Source organism: Astatotilapia calliptera, chromosome 17 (assembly GCF_900246225.1).
Source record: "Astatotilapia calliptera chromosome 17, fAstCal1.2, whole genome shotgun sequence".
Taxonomy (NCBI): domain Eukaryota; kingdom Metazoa; phylum Chordata; class Actinopteri; order Cichliformes; family Cichlidae; genus Astatotilapia; species Astatotilapia calliptera.
In genome coordinates this window covers 26,688,094-26,706,104 of record NC_039318.1, presented here as the reverse complement: position 1 = coordinate 26,706,104, position 18,011 = coordinate 26,688,094, and the positions used below count along the sequence as shown (strand labels likewise).

The 18,011-nt window shown below is 41.6% G+C and overlaps 1 protein-coding gene across 1 annotated transcript in view; it reads left to right on the top strand.

The window, feature by feature from the left end:
- The window catches only part of snd1 (staphylococcal nuclease and tudor domain containing 1), a 176,159-nt gene that overhangs the window by 58,012 nt on the left and 100,136 nt on the right, over nt 1-18,011 (top strand). Inside the window, exon 16 of the mRNA XM_026146181.1 lies at nt 2,490-2,599. Coding sequence (XP_026001966.1) covers nt 2,490-2,599 — 110 coding nt within the window. The remainder of the gene's footprint in view (nt 1-2,489; nt 2,600-18,011) is intronic.

The following is an 18,011-nucleotide window of genomic DNA, read 5'->3' as shown; positions in this document are numbered from 1 at the left end:
ATTAATGACCCTGTAAACTAGGGATGGGCATTTCAAGTAACATCATTATTCTTTGAAGACTTAACACCCCTCTAATATAATTGGCCATAGTTGCGATAGACTTGCAGCATGCTATCTTAAGCTGGTGGAGTTCACGCTGGATGTAATTTTGTTCATTTTAAAAGCTGTTAAATGGCTCTCGCTGTGGCCCACACGTTTTATTGGTCTGGGGTCTGATAGTTAGCAGAGAAACACATTCTTCTTTTTTTATTGTTAAACAGTAGTCCAAAAACAGCTTCTCTATGTGTTACCGCCACCTTTAAGTGGTAGAGGTAGGAAAAATATAAACTCACTGACCACTTTATTAGATAGAACTTTCTACCAGGTTGGATAATGTGAGCTTTGTGACGTGCTATGTTCAGGGTGTGTTGTGGTCTTAAAGGGATGGACATTATCAGCAACAATACTCATGCAGACCTTTACACCACCACCCTCAGTGGGAACTGATACAACACTAGATGGATTCATACGTTCATGTTGTTTATGCTTAATTCTGACCATCTGAATACTGCAGCAGAAATTAAGACTTACCAGACAAGCCAACATTTTTCCAATCTTGGTGAGACTGTTCTTATTCAGGAGTGGTCTTCTGCTGCTGCTGCAACAAGCTGGTCTTCTGCCTACCTTGGCTGTAACAAGTAGTTATTGCACTTACTTTTGTTTTCGTATAAGCTCAAAGCTATCCGTTGAAATACTCATACAAGCTAATCTGGCACCAACAACCATGTCACGTTCAAAGTCACTTAAATCCCCTTTCTTGACCGTGTCTGCATCAAGAAATACGTTAACTGCATATTTATATTAACTAGCTTTTAAGCAGGTATACCTAATAAAGTAGCTGCTGATTGCATATTTAAAAACAAATAGTCTCTGAAATAATGCATTTTTGTATATATGAATTTGAAAACATTTATAAAAAAATGGATATAATAAATCTTTAAATTTGAAGGCTTTATTCACCGTATGCAATTCCTCCCTTAATCTAACACACATGAGCTTTTCTGTTCCATACACACTTTCCCCCCCTTCAGTTTTGCACACAATCTCAGCAGCATATACCTCTGCGAATCTCAAATGCCTCTTATAGAAATACATCATCATTCAGAAGTTCTCCAAGGGAACACAAGGAGACCATAAATAATACTTACGAGGACGAGGAGTGAGATTCAAATCCCAGGATAGTATTAGAGGGAGATGGCCAACGCTGAGCACTAAGTCACCAGGATTCCCTAGCACATCTGATTTTACTCTTCTGTCATGTATTTGTGAGTCCATCCTGAGGCAGTATATCTGTCACTCGAGTGAAGCTCATTAAATTAAACCTTGAGTCAAAGAGGGAAGAAAAGACCGTAGGAGAGAGCTGTTGCTTTATTAGCACAGCGCTCGAGGGTTGAACTCCCAACCGAATCTATCATTAGGCTACTCTGCATAAAACAATAGAGCACCAACCTGCTTGTTTTAGTGGTTAAGTGACACTAATTGCTTATTAATTGAAGTATTTGGAGAAAACTGGATGCAAACGAATACGAAAATAAATAAATAAAGCTGTTGTGTTTTTATATTCACCGTTTCCATTTGAATCTTCATCTGAAAGAGATTCCATGAGCGTTCACATCATCATGTATGAAAGGGAATAAAAGGAGGAGGAGGCGTCTCAGTCAATGAAACATATCTTCTCCAGTACAGGTTATACATGTATAATTCAGTATGTGAACCGAGCCTTTTTTTTAAATATTTATTTATTTATTTTTTATAAGACTAAGATCCTCACATACTCATGAACTGAAGGCCGTTTCTGGGGCACCTTTAAATACATAAATTCTCTGTTGCATGCATACATATCTTTTTAGTTTCATACTGGTTGATGTAGATATTCTACAGTACAAGCACCTTTATACCTGCTCTTTCCCTTCTCCTCTGCTCTCAGGCTTATTCGTTCCCTTCTCTCTTCTATTTAAAAAAACAACAACAAAGAAGCCTTTGGAAATATAGTAAAGTTCATGTCATAGGATCCAAAGACAAAAATTTATTAGTGTAAATGTTTTTCTACAGAAGTGCTTCATGCACTCAGGTATGACCTCTGACAACCAATTATCCATTTAGCGCAGATCATAGTGCCGCTGGTTAATCTCTGTTTTTCCTCTGACGTGCATTTGTACAATTGAGCAGCCAAACAATTTTTGACCTTTTTAAGAGGGACGAGGAACGTGCTTAATGTGGTCTAAGCTGTCAGGAGCGGCTGGAAAATGTGGATGTAATTTGATGGGTTTTTCCTTCTTTTTTCCTCCAAATGATAATTTGACTCAGTCATGCCTTTTTACAAAATTTTTATTTTATTGTTCTGGCTCTGCGAACCAAATAATGTTAAACCAATTTTTGGCATCTTGCTGTTCTTTTGAGTAGCAGCTGTGCTCACCTTTAACTCCTGCAACTGTTTTGTCTTTGGCCAGGTATTGAATGTCCACGCAGTTCCCGGAATACGCCCGGAGGCGTGCAGGTGGCTGAACCCTTTAGTGACGAGGCCATGCTGTTCACCAAAGAGCTGGTGCTGCAAAGGGAGGTAAGCAATGAAGTGGAACATTTTGGCCCCAGTTCTTATTGTTTCAAAGCCCAGCTCCATGTTGGGCACTTTTGATATTCTGCTGTTCTGGCGCTTAACTTCCTCTGTTTCGCTCTCTTATTCACAGTCTGAGTTTCAGTATCCACTTTGCAGCATTTTAGTTTCACACTCACACTTTAGTTTTACTTTACTTTGAACATAAGATCATTTTGGTTCAGAGATGTGAGAAGAATGTGTGTTGTGCTTTAAACAGCAGATGGGAGAGCAGCTCTTTTAGCTGAATTCTGCTATCGAAAAATCCAAGTTTTTCCTTCCTTCTGTCAAACCTAATATGAAGGCAGTTTGTCCATAGATAGGGCCACTAGCTTTAATAAGCTGATTAAATTGTTTACTCCCAAATGAGCTTTATTACAGGTGCATTAAAGTGTTGGCAAATCTCAACAAGAATTTTGAAAGAAGTGGACACAATCCCAATCCACTACCCTCAAAAGCACCTACACACACACCATCCTCCAGTGCTTATTCCAGTTTACGGAAAACTCACCTGATAGTGGATCAGTGCTCCTGGGCTTTAGAAAACTCCATCCACTGTGTGCCTCTTCATTCACATGCTAATAGGTTTTTATAGGAGGCAGTGAACGGACCAAAGCCATGATGGAACTAGCTATAATCCTGCCACCACTTATCCAGGACACACACACACACACACACACACACACACACACACACACACACACACACACACACACACACACACACACACACACACACAGTCTCTCCTCTCTCTCTTTTTTTTTAAACTACTCCTCTCTATTCTTATCTCAGTCTTAAAGGGGTTTTTTTTTTTTGCGTAGGGTGGCTAACGCCACTGTCCTCTGATGTTTAATTGTAATGAAAATGGAGCCAGTAGCCACCGTCACAGGTGGACCCGTGTGTGTGTTTGTATGTGTTTGAGAAACCTAGATTTTTCAGAATGCCTGGACTGTTGAAAAAGTGATGCAAACAACTGGGGAATTTGGTAACAGAAGCGCAGAAGTCGAGGAGCAAGTATATGATCTGAATTTTTATTGTTTTTACAGATGCATGTATGATTAAATCTACAAGAGGCACACGGTCTTCGGAGATTACGTTTTCTTTACAGATTAAATTAAAGTCCCCCTGGAATGAAAATAGAGTTTTTAACCTCGTTCACATATCCATTTTTTTTAAACTCCCCACATCTGAACATTTTTACCATCAAGCTGCAGTGCAGGTGTGCTGTTTTGGTGCTTTCCTGCACTCTCTGTCCAACCGTGTGTGTGTGTGTGTGTGTGTGCGCGCATCTGGTTCATTGACACCGTGGACATTTGTATGCCCAAATGATGCCAAAGTCAGCTGCCTATCAAAGCTGTTTTAAGACATGAAATGCTTATTTTGGTTGGGGAAGAAAAATTGACTTTGAGGATTTGCCATCATGTACATAACCTCATCCATCCATACATACAAGCTCGTGCACACACTCTGACACACATTTTCTCCCTTGCCAGTCATTGGTGGTGTCAGCAAGTTTTTCACAGGTAGGTGGGAGTTAGCAGGAAAGACCGAGCCATATAATGAGTCTCGAGCCCAGTGTGGGGGCCGGCTGTTTGGCTGGCTGCACCAACCTCCTGTTTGGGCTAACATGAACACAAACCCAGTCAAACTCTTGAGAGGGACACATTCAATTAGCTAACAATAGAGTTAAGCATTCACACATACGAAAGCTGTCACTTATTAGAAAGAAAGTTAGTAGATGATGAATCACTGAGTAGAAAAGTATTTTAATGACGCAGTCTCATGATGTCTCTTGAATACCTTGAGGGGGAAAAAATCGTTACATTTCGGTGAACAAATTGGCTCAAGTGCACATCTAGCTGTTAGAGAACACATGTGAGAGAAAGCTGGAATGAAGAGGTGACAGGAAATGGAGTCGCTTTATTGAGGCAAGTGAGTAGCTACAGAATTAAACCGATGATAGACAGAACGAAGAACTGGTCCTTGCCCTTGAATCCATCTTTTTCTCCATCTTTCCCATCCCTGCAGATCGCAGCGAGTCTAAATGAAACTGGTTATTAAGGTGTGTCTCACTCCAACGTGAATGTGGATCATTTGATTTCATTAGCATGAGATTCTGCTGTTGGTTCATCTCTGAATAGCATCTGATTGCAGCGGCTTTTGAGGCTCCTCCTAAGGTGGCCTCACGTGAATACCATTTGATTTTGGGTCTCGGTGGCGCAGTCATTTGCATTCATAAAATATTTTTCCTGCTTACGCTGCTCGACAGCCAATTTTAGTTTTCTAGGGCTTTGTTGAGCTAACGATATGTTGACTCAGTGGCCACTACGTTCTCTCACTCCGACACCTCCGTTTTTTGCTCTAATTAGCTATTTCTTTCTCTTTGTGGCCTTGAAATTGAGTTTGGTTGCTGGAATGAGCACGCAGTGCTCTCTGTCTCTTTTTTTCTGTTGTACCACTCTTCTGGTCCCCTTTCAAGAAATAAAATAAATCCTTTCTTGTCTTCAGCGTCCAGTTTGAAATCTTTGCCTGACATTTGCTCCCAGCTTTTTCTCTGCTTAACGCCCATTTCCCTCTACCCCCTCCTTTCCTCAATTTATCTTTAAACTGCTACACGGCTATGTTTTAATTTCTCTTGATACAGACATGCATAATTAATGTGGCACCCAGTGAGGGGAGAGGCCTTGGCTTCCATCTTAGTCTATTTACCCCCTCACCACTACAACTACCGCTGCCACCATCGTCACAGATTTGCCTCTGTGTCTCTCAGTTGTTTTCTTTAAAAAAAAGAAAAAGATTTCTTGCGCTTTCTGATTCCCCTTGTTTAAAAAATAAAAATAAAAAGAAGACTTTTGTGTTTATCAGCTCTGTCTTCCTTTATCCCTCTCCCTTCCTCATACTCTGTGTAGTGTTAATCTCTGACAGACACTGCTCCCGTTCCCAGCGTGGGACCAAAACAGCAGCATAGAATTCTGAGCAGGGGCAAAAAAAAAAAATGCATCGGTAAACAGCACTCCCCAGACATTTCCTTTTTCTTTTCTGATGTCTTCCATTTAATTTGTCTCACCTCCCACCTTCCATTGACAAAAAAAAGGGAAAAAAGTCAATTCACGAGTCGCTGATTTTTCTTTGTTGTTTTTGCGTGGCATCTTCAAAAGCTCAACCTAACCAGGAGGCAGGGGAACGGAAGAATTTTACTGCATTGACGTTGGTTTTCTGGGATGACTCAGCTAGTCTTGGGATATATTTAGAGTTGTAGTGTTAATAAACAAGATATTAGTTAGTGAAATAATATTTGAACCATCTCGGTGGCTCATTAAAATGCTGCAGGCCCAGTGATCATTCCAGTGAGATGGCTGCCGTGTGATCATCTGCTTGATACATTAGATGATGCATTGTATTTTAAGGCTACTAGCTCTTAGGCTCTGAGGATTGAACCATTTGTTTCTGTTAAAACGCATCTACTTGTGTTCTTTTTTTCTTCTTCTTTTTATTTTATCTTTCAGTGTGTTTGGAGTAATCAACACAGAAAGGATCCCTGATTGGAACTGTTGGTGTTGCATAACTGCCTCACCAGGTGGGAGAGGAGGCAAGAATAAGACGGGAGGGGGGTGCGGGGATGGCGTGTTTGAGCAGGGATAAGAGCAGGCTAAGTGGACAGTAATATGTGATGCTCTCTTCTGCCTACGTATACTGTCACTTCTATTGACCTCATTCAGTCTGGGTGTTCTCATCTAGTGTATACCGCTGACTGCCTACTCAATAACACTTACCTCTGTTTTGCATACATTTTAATAGCCTTTTCTCACATATATCAAGTTGAGAAAAACATGCACATTGACATAAAAAAGGTCCCTATCGTAGTGTGTAACCTCTCTGCCAAAAAAAAAAATAAAATCATACTCTAGATTAACCTGAGGTGAATAAGGAAACACACACCCAATATCAGTGGTCACAACCATGTGTATTGCCAGAGCCAAAGCCTGGAGAAAAGCGAGGGTTGTGCCAGGCAGGGCGTCCCACATAACGTCTGTGCCATCCTCCCTGGCGACTTCTTGGGAAACCAAAGTACCTACCATAGTTTCAGTAACCATCCACAATAGATACAGCATTCAAATACTACAGTTTTATTCACTCGGATGAATTGCCTTCTGTTTGACTAAACCTGAAATAACACACAGTAAAAGCTACACATCATTATTCCAAGTGATTGCACATCTTCTTTCTTCTGAGCTTGAATTACTAGATACTTTGCAGTTTAAGAGAAGCCTTATTTTCATCTTGTACTTGAGCTGTATTTGACAATAAAAAATAGCTGAAAACATAGGAAGATATCAGTAATTTTAGCAAAAGAAATTTGAAAAATGAACCAGCTCTTTAACATCCAAAGTGCTCACACACACACAGACACACACACACAGAGCACTTACTTCAGTTTCTGTGTAGGGGTTCATTCCCTTGGTTTCACGTGGTGTCGCATGCGGTCCTAAACGTGGCCCCCTCGTGCCTAAAAGAGGTCCCCCAAACCCCCCACCCGCATTTTCCACCTTGTGACACGAGCACTGTGTGCATCAGGCTGCCATGGGTGGGGGTTGGCAAAGGCTGCCTTCAGACCTGCAGGAGGTTGTGTTGTGGAGCGTTGATGAGTCACTGTGCCAGCGTGGCAGCACAGATGCCTTGCTAATGCCTGCCTGTGCAGATCTCTCTGCTTTAATAACTGTTCTTGGTGAGCATTTTGATTAAATGCTAATAAACCCAATGCCTTTGTAATATCAAGAGGATTTTTGCCTTCTGCTAGCGTATAAAGGCACACTGTGGCAATTGGTTTATTGAAGTGTTTCTTAGTGTGCCTTTTCTATTTGTCCCTGTACATCTGTGATCATTGCAACTGTGACCACTTAATTTAGCATTCCTCACACATACAACCCCTTCGTGGATCTGACCCCTTTTTTATATGTCCTATTTTGCCACACAGCGCCGCAGGACACCATCGAATTTCTTCACGTCTTCCATGCTCTCACATTGATTTCCGATCAAGCTTGAATTATTTTGGCGAGAGGTCGATTACACAAGTGCTGGATCTCACAGCCTTTGACCATGTCTGCTCCTCTCTTGTGCTCTCTCACACACAACTGCCCCCCCACAACTGTTCTGTTGTTTATATTGGCCTTGCCTTTGCTATCTATTTTTGACTCGAGTTTCTTTGTCATACTTCGGCATACTCGTGCTGCGTGTGAGCGTGAGAGGTGGAGAAGAAGTATACACGATGAATAATTCATGGTGTGGTTTCCTGGTCAGCGAGACAGACGGTGGGGACGGTGAACTGGCCCTCAGGTCCTTTTTCCCCATCACATGCTGTAGTTAAACAAACCATGATTGCAGAAGGCAGCCCCATATCCAGATTACTGCTGCTTCATAACCACAGACAGGATCTGTCCCCATCCATTCATAACTCTGGCACTAGCCTAGCAGCATGACCAGTTTGGACTATATCCATACAAGAAATATTTAATGCTTCTCCTATCATATGGTAGCTTGTTGCCAAAAGCGGTTGCACACGAGTGTGTTTTATTAGCAAAGAGTAGCGAACGACCCATATGGCGTTTTTAATGGTTTTCATTTAAGAGATGACAGTAAAATAAATCTGAAAGGAAGCACAAAGTGTTAATGTTGTATTTAAATTTGACATAGATATTTAAAACCAATCCGATCTCAGTGCGATTATTTTGTTTCGGTTCTGATAGCAGATAAGTTTCTTACTTGAAAAAACAAACAAACCACTAGCTCTAGCTGCATGACCTCTGCAAACCATGCAAGTTTGCAATTCCAAAAAAAAAAAAAAGAGGAAAAGTTCAAGCTTGAATCCCACATTATGAGCATAATGCTATTATTCTTGGTTTTAGTTAACTTCTGACCATAAATTTTGTTGCCCACAAAAGCTTGTCTGCATTATATTGGACTAATTGGTGTCACAGGCGGAGTCGAGCTTTTACTTTTGCAGCAGTTTGGAATTTAAGTACCGCTCTGCCTCTTTGTTCCCTGAAAATAGTGAATTACGGTGCATTCGCGCCATCGCAGACGGGGAGATAAATGGGCTTGAATGGAGATGGAGAGAGAGGTAGAAACCTTCTCTCTGCTTTATGGTCACAACTCGTTTACAAGGGCGACCTTGTGTTTAGTGTGTGTGTGCGAGTCAGTGTGATGAAATTGCAACTTCATCGTCCACCCTGATAAGTATAACGTGCAAACTGTGCTAAGACTGCAACACGGTGCACACAGGGACCCACTGAATCCTCTTAGCCTATCCGCTACATGAAGGGCACTGCAGTGCTCTTCCACGTCAGTGAGGGCAATGGTATAATGCACTCTCTTATTGTCTTTCTCTACACTCCACTTCTTTTTATTCCCACACTACATTTTGCTGCTTCTGGATTTTTAAACATAGAGTTGGGCAAAATGAAGGTATAGGACATGGAGTATCAGTGTGAGTGCTCACATTCATAGACACATTCCTTGAATTATTACTGAACCTAAGGACAGAAGACTGGATGTGTTTCATAAGGAATAGAAGCAGCAGGAAAAGGAAGGGGGGGGGGAGGCTTCGGTTGTCTTTGTCGTGTCTTTATTTGCCCTTTCTCTACTTGTACTGGTCCATCTCACTTAAAAGGAAAATAGCCAAACTACATATTGGATTTTGGTCTGGCTGTGAATACCCGAGGCAACCAGCCAGATAGCCAGCGGCTGTGTCAATAAACACGTCACTACTCGTCTTATTGTTTGGCTTCATTTATTCCGCCTTCCAGCTTGTTTGAATTTGTTATTATATCCCACCTGTCTATGCAGCGCTGTCAGGGATATTCAGAGATGGCAAATAAAGAAAATGATAATAAGAGCAGACTGACTGATTGAAATTCAAAAATAGGGCTTGCTGTTTAAAACTCAGAACAGAGCTGATGAAATATATGAATACCTTTTGATCTTTCTTGGATGCTGGTAATCAAAGCAATAGACAAAAGTGCGAAACTTAAACATGATCCTGAGATGATATTTGTAAGGTGAAGTGATAGGCGTGGCATCTCTGGGTCATTTTAAGAAGGTTAATAGGGTTTTGTTTTAATGCTGCTAGTTTCATTCGCTCACTTTGAACACACACAAACGCCCAAATCCTCATGCTGCATTGCCTTCTGAGCTGCTGGGTTGCTAGGCGCTTACCTAAACGCGAACATTGGTTGACACTGTAGCAAAAATGACACGCAGTTGGCATCGGAGGCAAAATTAATAGTGTCACATTTCTTATCAGCAAATATATTATGCTCACAGTTGGGAGAATTCTGAAGCCATTTCCTTCTGAAGCACTCCTGAAATAAATGTCTTATTGACATTTGCACCTGGAATAATACTATAATTTGTTTGGGTCGTCTTGCAGTTTTCTGTGCTGCAGTTTGCTCTTGATAGTGTACAGTTCTAAAAATGGTTTATACTCCGTGTCCTTCACCGTGTGTCAGATGAATCACAGATGAGCCTGCCTGAGGAAATGGCTTCGGGTGCCTATGGTTTATTGATGGTCAGATTGATCCTATTCTGTTGATTCATAACATATTAACAGGTTGAGAGACGGATGCGTATTTATCTTTGTTTCTCCGCCATACATACATCAAATATATAGACTAGTAGTGCATGTATCAACTCTTGCAGCGTTTTGCAATCCATGCCATGTGTAGGGGTTTTGACAAGGAATCATTTGCGTAGAAAATGCCCATAAATCACCAAGATCAATGCAGTTTTTGTGTGCGTGCGACTCTGGTCTCTGTGCTAATGGTTCCCTTGACAACACAGCAGTTGCTACACATCGACATCATCCTGGCTTTAGGTTTAACCACAAGGACGTACAGGCGCAGAAATCAGCAGCCATTATAAAAAGAGACATTCAGTCCTTGTGAGACTTCGAAACTGGAAGAGCTGAGCACTTACTGACATTCACACACACATACAATCCGCTTGTAACCTTCCACACGCCATTAGTATTTTTGTGTCAGCGGTTCATGCCAGTTGTATGTTGCTTGCTTCCTTTAAAAAGTTTCTAAACACCTGTCTCCTGCTTCATTGAGGTCATACGTATCTCGACCAACCGTTTCCTCTTTTCTTTTCCCTCTGGCCTTTTCCTCTGCCTTCACAAAGCTACCATTTATCTGTGCGTGTGTCTGTGTACCCTGGCATGAGAAGGAAGGTAGCTCCAAATGATCTGAATAAGTAAACGGCAAATAAAGGCCATAAAGAGGAGAGACTTGAAGAAGTAATCCTTCACCAGCTTACCCCAGCATAATGTCGGCACACCTGCACCTTTATCCCCATCTCAGCATCGCCTTGCATCTACCTCTCCTCTCATTCCATTTCTTTATATCCCTTACCAACAACAGAGAGGCTATCTCAGTGGCTGTGTCAGCGATCAGCATCTCTTCCCTCCCCCTCCCTTTCCCTCTTTTTCTATGTTTCCCAGAGGACAGTCGGGGGCATAAAGGGAAGAACAAGCCTTGCAAAATCTATTCAAAATCCGAACGGAGATTGGGCTCTCAGCTTTAAATTCAGCCAGATAAAGCTAATGGTAGAAGTGGGCGACAGGCAGGAGGCTGTGTGTATAAGCATACTTCGATTGAGGCCAACTATAGAAATGTAGTTTCTTTAAACCCCTTTTCTGGCTGAATCTCTCTCTCTCTCTGAATGTGCAGGGGTGTATGCAGAGTAAGTTCCCAGAAAGGCTGCAGTTTCTTAAAATGCTCCCTTTTCCAGCAGAATTTCCCTTAAAGAGAGAGCATTTGCTGATGCTTGTACTGCTTCCAAAGCCTATGGTAATTTATCTTTTTGTGACATTCATTAAGTCATTTTATTAATCTTAGTGGTGGCCGGATGTATACCAGATGTACAGTTAGACAGAGGTTGGGAGTCAGAAATTGAATTAGGAAGACATGGAGTGCTTATATTCCTCTTATTCCCTGATGAAGTCCCGCCTCTCCCAGGTTATCTTCTGTTCTACTGATTTTCAGTTCTCAGTGTGTTTTCCCAAAAGGTTTCTTTCATTGCACATTATCAACAGCTGGGTTCCCTGTTCATACTCCAGAAAAACAAACAAACGAAAAAAAAAAACTAGATTGAAATAGGTTTAGCATTCTCCTACTATGTAATGTTTTGTTAGCCTTTGGTAGTTCTGCATCTGAGACTAATGAAGGCTGTAGTTGTTAGGGAGCTGTGGTCTTGTTAGCGCAGTGGCCTCTGGTGTTTCTACACTGCTGACATTTAGCACCACTATTACAGTGGCCCCTCAAATAATGCCTGTTTGGAACGGGCAGATTGCATGCTTGCTTTGACATGACTACGGCTGTGATAACATGGACTATAGGGGTAGTTTATAGTTACAAACATAGCATACAGTTTGATCTCAATTAGACAAAATGTCAAATGCAGTGAGCGTTTAGCGTTTGCTAACAATCTGATGTGCGATCCTTTAGTGGTGTTGTCGTGCCCAAATTTCAATGCCGAGTTCCCCACAGGTTTTGAATTTACCTGCGGCGGTGGTGGTTGTGGTGATGGTGGTGGGCGGCAGCACAGAGTATGACTGATGTCCACACAGAGTCATGCAGTTTACCGAGGGTGTAAGTAACCCCGCATGGAGGCGGTCATTAGTAGAGAAAAGCTAACAGTAAACAGCTTTTACCCAAAGTGTGACGATGGCACTACACATGCTAAGTAGCTCAGAGGAACAATTGAGAAAAGCAGGCACATCTACAGAGACTCCTTCATTTATTAGCCTGACACACCCACAGACAAACGCTTATTTCCACATACATGTTATACTGCCACTCCATATTGTTAATTTGTCACCTCATCACAACTTGTTAGCCACTTTTGGCTGAGAATTGACATCCAGGAACACATAGAACACACACAATCACACACACAGTTATTATCTCCTGGAACAATACTAATAGATGCATGTACTGCTGTGAGCAAACAGTTTGTGCCTCTGCTGCCAACAGAGTAGGATGGTGAATAGTTGCCAAATCTCCTCTACCCTGAGCCTCCTCTATTTCTCCTCTCCCCAACAAAAACCCTAACCTTTCTGTGCCTCCCATTTCTGTTTTAATCTTTACTTTAATCATTTTCCTCTTCTCACTCTGTATATTCTTCCCATGGGCTGAACCACATCCTCTTTTTTTTTTCTTCTCAAATCCCCTTTGCACATTACCACTCTGTGATTTTTCAGTTTTTTTCCCTTTCCTGGGCTCACCAGGCTCTGATGTTTACACTCTTCGAGCACAAACTTGGTTTGAAGTTGTTTTTGTTGCGATAACAACAAAACTATAATTGATGGACAAACACAAGCCTGTCTGCACATATACGCCTTTGATGTGTCCGGTCATGTTTAATTAGCTGGAGTTAGTGGCGAGGGGGAAAGAGAAATATAACTCCCTCGCTAATTATTGGCTCCCCCGTCGGGCAGGAACTCTCATATCAGCCGGGCTGTCGAGGTCACGTACAGCTTCGGGCCACATTGCCCTCGATTCACCTGCTCTCGAAAACATCTTTGATCTGAAGTGCTTTAGAAGTCCCTGAAAAAAGAATCACTGTTCAAGGTATCTGCAGTGCTGACAATCTGGTTGTTCAGTGATGACGCGACGAATCCTACTTCCGGGTCTAAATAGTCTGCGTTTAATATGGCTTTTGTGTTGTTAACATGTTTAATGTTATGTATTTTCTTCTATTTGATCTCAAAAAGCTCCTAAAACAGTCAGTGATCACTGTTGACCTCCCTCGGCTTTTATTACCGCTAATCATTTATTTAAGCTCAGTTTTTAAAACCTTAGGATGTAACTACAGCCCAGCCCATGCAGCAGTATATGAATGACTAACCTCGTATTGTGGATGGATTATCTCAGTTGTTCTCCTGGCTGAAGTTTGGTCCTTTTACAGCATCCTGCCATGCGATTACATTTGTTCCTGACCACCGAGAAAACTCACGTTAACTTTTATCGAGTGGGAAAAAAGTTAGCTTGTTTATATTATGCTAACATACCTGTGTCGCTAGCAGTCACGTAGCACATCATTAGATACCAGCTAGCCAAACTTCAGTAACCCTACAAACGTCACTGCTGTTTAGTTTTCTGTCTTAATTTATGTTGGAAGTGATAACAGAGCTGTACGTTTTAATTTGTTTCCAAAACCCCGCAGTCAGGACATGCTATATTGTATTTAGATAGAAGCTAGCGAGCTAACTCCCTGCTAACTTCTAACTCCGTTAAATGTCATAAATTCCGTTTTCATGGATGCCTGGATGTTAAGCTCAATTGTTACACCTGGTAGAGCAGAACACTGATCATTTTATTAAAGATGTTATTTCTTAAACATCAAAATGTTAAAAATTACATTGATTTTTTTTCACCTTCCGCTGACGTTCACTTAGGCTGGTCCCACTGCAGAAGATCTTACAAACTTAAGTTTTTGTGTGTCTTCTGACTTCAATAAACTGCCACTGGGTCTTTTTGCCTGTTTTCTGAGATGACATATGCTTTGATCAGTTTTTATGTGGAGGTGGCATAGTTAGACTGCCACAGGTTCACTCCTACAATCACTCCTACACAAGCACTTTCACATAGACAAACATGCTGTCACGCATCTGTGTTTCAGTTGTTACAGGGAGCCAAATTCAGCCCTAAGATAAGAGAGCAAAAACACACTGGACATCACAGCTTTGCAGAACACGTCACTGCTCTTTTCCCTCTTTAGACCGAACGCTAAACAGATTTATTTGAAATCCGAATTAAAGGGGAGAGAGAGATGTTTGCAAAAATATGGCATTGTTTCCCTGCCACATCAGATCTGCCATTAGATATTTTTTTTCTTCAAAGTAAGGGCTGCATTTTAAGTAGGCATGCTTGGAGATGATGTTTATTTGGGCTGCATTAAATCTTTTGGATGGCATTAGTGCCTGAATCCACTTCCCCATGAAAACAGCTTGCGAGCTTATTCCCCCCCCTTTCTTTTTTTGAGTATACAGGAGCTGCATTTACATTTTATTCCACTTAGATTAAGTTCTTAGCAAAGTCTGACAATTTTTCAAATACCCCCTACTAAATGTTAAAAACTCAAGTGAGGGGGGAGGGGTGGGTTGGACGCCACTTTGTACAGTGCAGTGGGGCTTAAGCTATAGACTGCAAACAGAGACTGGCTATTGATTAGTTTGATCTTTAAAGATCACTGCTGACCCAACCGCACACACACACTTAAACACATGCTGTATTTTGCTGCAGCGACTGAATAATTTCGGCTCCACGTGAAAGCTGTGTTTCAGCCCCGTTGTTGCACGACGCAGCTTGTCAGTGCTTTCCTCTTGACGTTGCTTTCCTTTGCCATTCTGTGCTCAGCGGTGCACATTTTCTCAGCAAGTCTTTCACATTAGCACACTGCTTGTCATCTTGAAGTCCAGATCAGAGTAAATGCATGAGCCTACAGTTACTACACAGTGAACTCTGAGCTCTTCTTTAAAGTACACAATAGGGGCACAATAGGGGCTTCTTATTTATTGCAATCACATTGTAAATTCTCCTTTCAGCTTCATTGCTCTGTGTTCTTATCCCTCCCCTCTGTCTGCCTCTTTTTCACACTCCTTTTCTTCTTCTTCCCCTACGTTCCTTCTTACATACGACGCTGCTGTCCTCTGACATGCCAAATTGGAGTGTCATAGATAATTTGGATTTTTTGCCCTCACCGTTGAGCTCAGTTCATTCTCTCTCCCTTGTCCGTTGTTGTTGTTTTGTTTTCTTCCCCCCTCCTCAGTTTCTTCTTTTTCTTGTTCAGTACAGGGCACCATTTTCTAACCCCGCTCCCACCCCTCCACGATCACCAAAATGTCTATGCTCAGATACACACATTGTCACCCTTGAAAAGATGAAGTCCCAGAATACTCTCCATAAACTCCATGCACTGCTAGTTGCATTGAGTATCAGTCTTCTGGTTTGCAAGAAAAGCTTCCTTTGTCCTCATTTCTTCCCATGCAGCATAAAAGCAGAGATTTTCTCAGTAACACTTTGTGTATGGGCTTCTTCTGGTCTTTCATGGACTCTTTTGCGTGGAAACGTACAAAGATGGAGGGCAAAAACACAAATGCAGTTCTGAAAAGTCACATTGGTGTTCTAGTTGTGTGGTCCACACATGACAGCATGAATCTAAATGAATGCCTAAATGGCTAAGAAAATTAGAAGAAGTGAAGGACGTCTCACTGCAGTCACTTCACAACACATCTATGCTACAGTATACATGTGGTGTTCTCTTTGGCTTGATAATAAAAGTGTCAAAGTAGTACAAACGTCATTTTCAGAAGATCAAGAATATTGATTATAAAGGAGGTCAGCGGTCAGAACATTTGCTTGGCAGCTTGTGCATATTTCAGCGCTAAACGGGGAGCCGGAGCTCGTTAATACATTTCAGGGTAAACATATCAAAGCAGTCCAGTAAAGATGACATAAAGGCATCTGAACCGCGTGGCTTTGGCTGCTCTTGTGCGTTTCTGTATAAACGTGTTTGTGTGGGTGAGTGAATGAGGTTTGATCCTGAGTGCAGTCTCCTTGGTGATACTGTGCCTGTGATGATGATTTCTCTCCAGGGCGTAAATCTCAACAAGCAGTGAAATTAATGGTCAGTGGCTTCATTCTTTTTTTTTTTCTACCCCCCTCTCTTTGGTGTCTATGTGTGCACGCGTGTGTGTATTTATGTCTTTATTTGTGTTTAGTGTGCGCACAAACACCTCAGCATACCCCACCTCACATATGTCTCAGTCCCCTGTTTGTTGCTCTCAGTGGACATGATTTAGTACACACACAAAAACACACACACACACACCTAAGACTCAACTGTTGGATGGGATCATAAAAGTAAGGCTTCATCGTCTCTTGCTGTTAAGAAAACAGGGATGTTTTTCACCCACCAAAAGGGCAATAAACTCTGTCTCACAGGGAGTAACACACTTGAGCGGTTAGCTCGTGGGGGGAGGAGGAAAAAAAAAAAAAAAGCAGCCCACCTGTCATTCACTCTCGGTTACGGCAGCAAAATCTGTGGGAATTCGACCACGGTGTATGTCAGTCTATTGGCATACACCTATTCAACATTACAGCCTCAACTGCACTAGGCACATTGCCAGCAGGATACTGCGATGAAATTTCTTCTTCTGCCTCTGTTGACCTCAGTAACAACAAATCATATCACCAGCTGGTCACTGAATATGGCTATTTGCATCCATTTTCACACAGCTGAAGCAGATGCACCGGCACGCATCCACTTGCCTTTCCTCTAATCCACATGCACAACTGTCACCATTACCTTCCTTAAACGTTCCTTGATTTTTCAAAATGAATATCTGCAAAGCTCGTAAAATGTATTCTCAGTGTAGCATGCATTCTTCGTGTAGTAATGTTATTAGTAAGGATAATGCAGTAAAGCCAAATGATTAACACAGAGTAAGTTAATAATCCAACTCCCTTAAACCATCAAAATTTTGTCATAATAAGCACGTCCCTGCTTTATTCTTCTGTCTTTGTGCTGTGGTTTGCCGTTTCCACCTTTGACTCTGCTCTCTGTTACAGTCTCTCTATTTGACATTAGGACCCAACAACTCTTTGGCCCTGACTCATGTTGACTCACAAGGCAGCACGCTCACAGGCCTGCTTAGAATATCCTCTCCTCTGCTCCACTAGCACAGTGGCTAGTGTTCACACAGAAATCCTAGAGTATGCACCGTGCAGCACACATCCTTCGCTTCAACCGGGGATTCAAGGCAGTTTGCATACTCGGTTATTAACAGGAGTATATTTTTTAGTACTAACTAATCCATAAAAGAAAAATGCATGGTTAAATGTTGCGCTTATGGATATGCAAATTATGGAGTTATCACAAAAAACAACACTTGAACGTTAAGAAGCAACACCTTTGGATTTTTTGTTGTTGTTGTTTTTTGGGAGACATTTTGCAGATATGTTTTTGAGGAGTTGGCTTTTGCATGGCTGATGCTGTTGATTACAATGGCTGTAGGTGTAGGTTAAAATTAAAGAAATACTTTTACTCGTCCCAGCTTCTATACTGCACGGTAATTAACATGAGGAAAAAAACCTAATTAAAAGATTGCATCAAAATAATTGGGTTTTTGAAATGTCCTGCAATCCCCTTTTAGTTTAAAATGAACTCCTTTAGTCTTTTTTTTTTAATTGAATAGAGGAGCGAGTATGTTTACTTTCCAGCAGGTTTAAGTACTTTGACCTTTGACACTGAAAGCATACACACCTCGTCCCTGCTATTCCATTTCATTCCTTTCTGCTTTTATATTCCTGAGTATCTC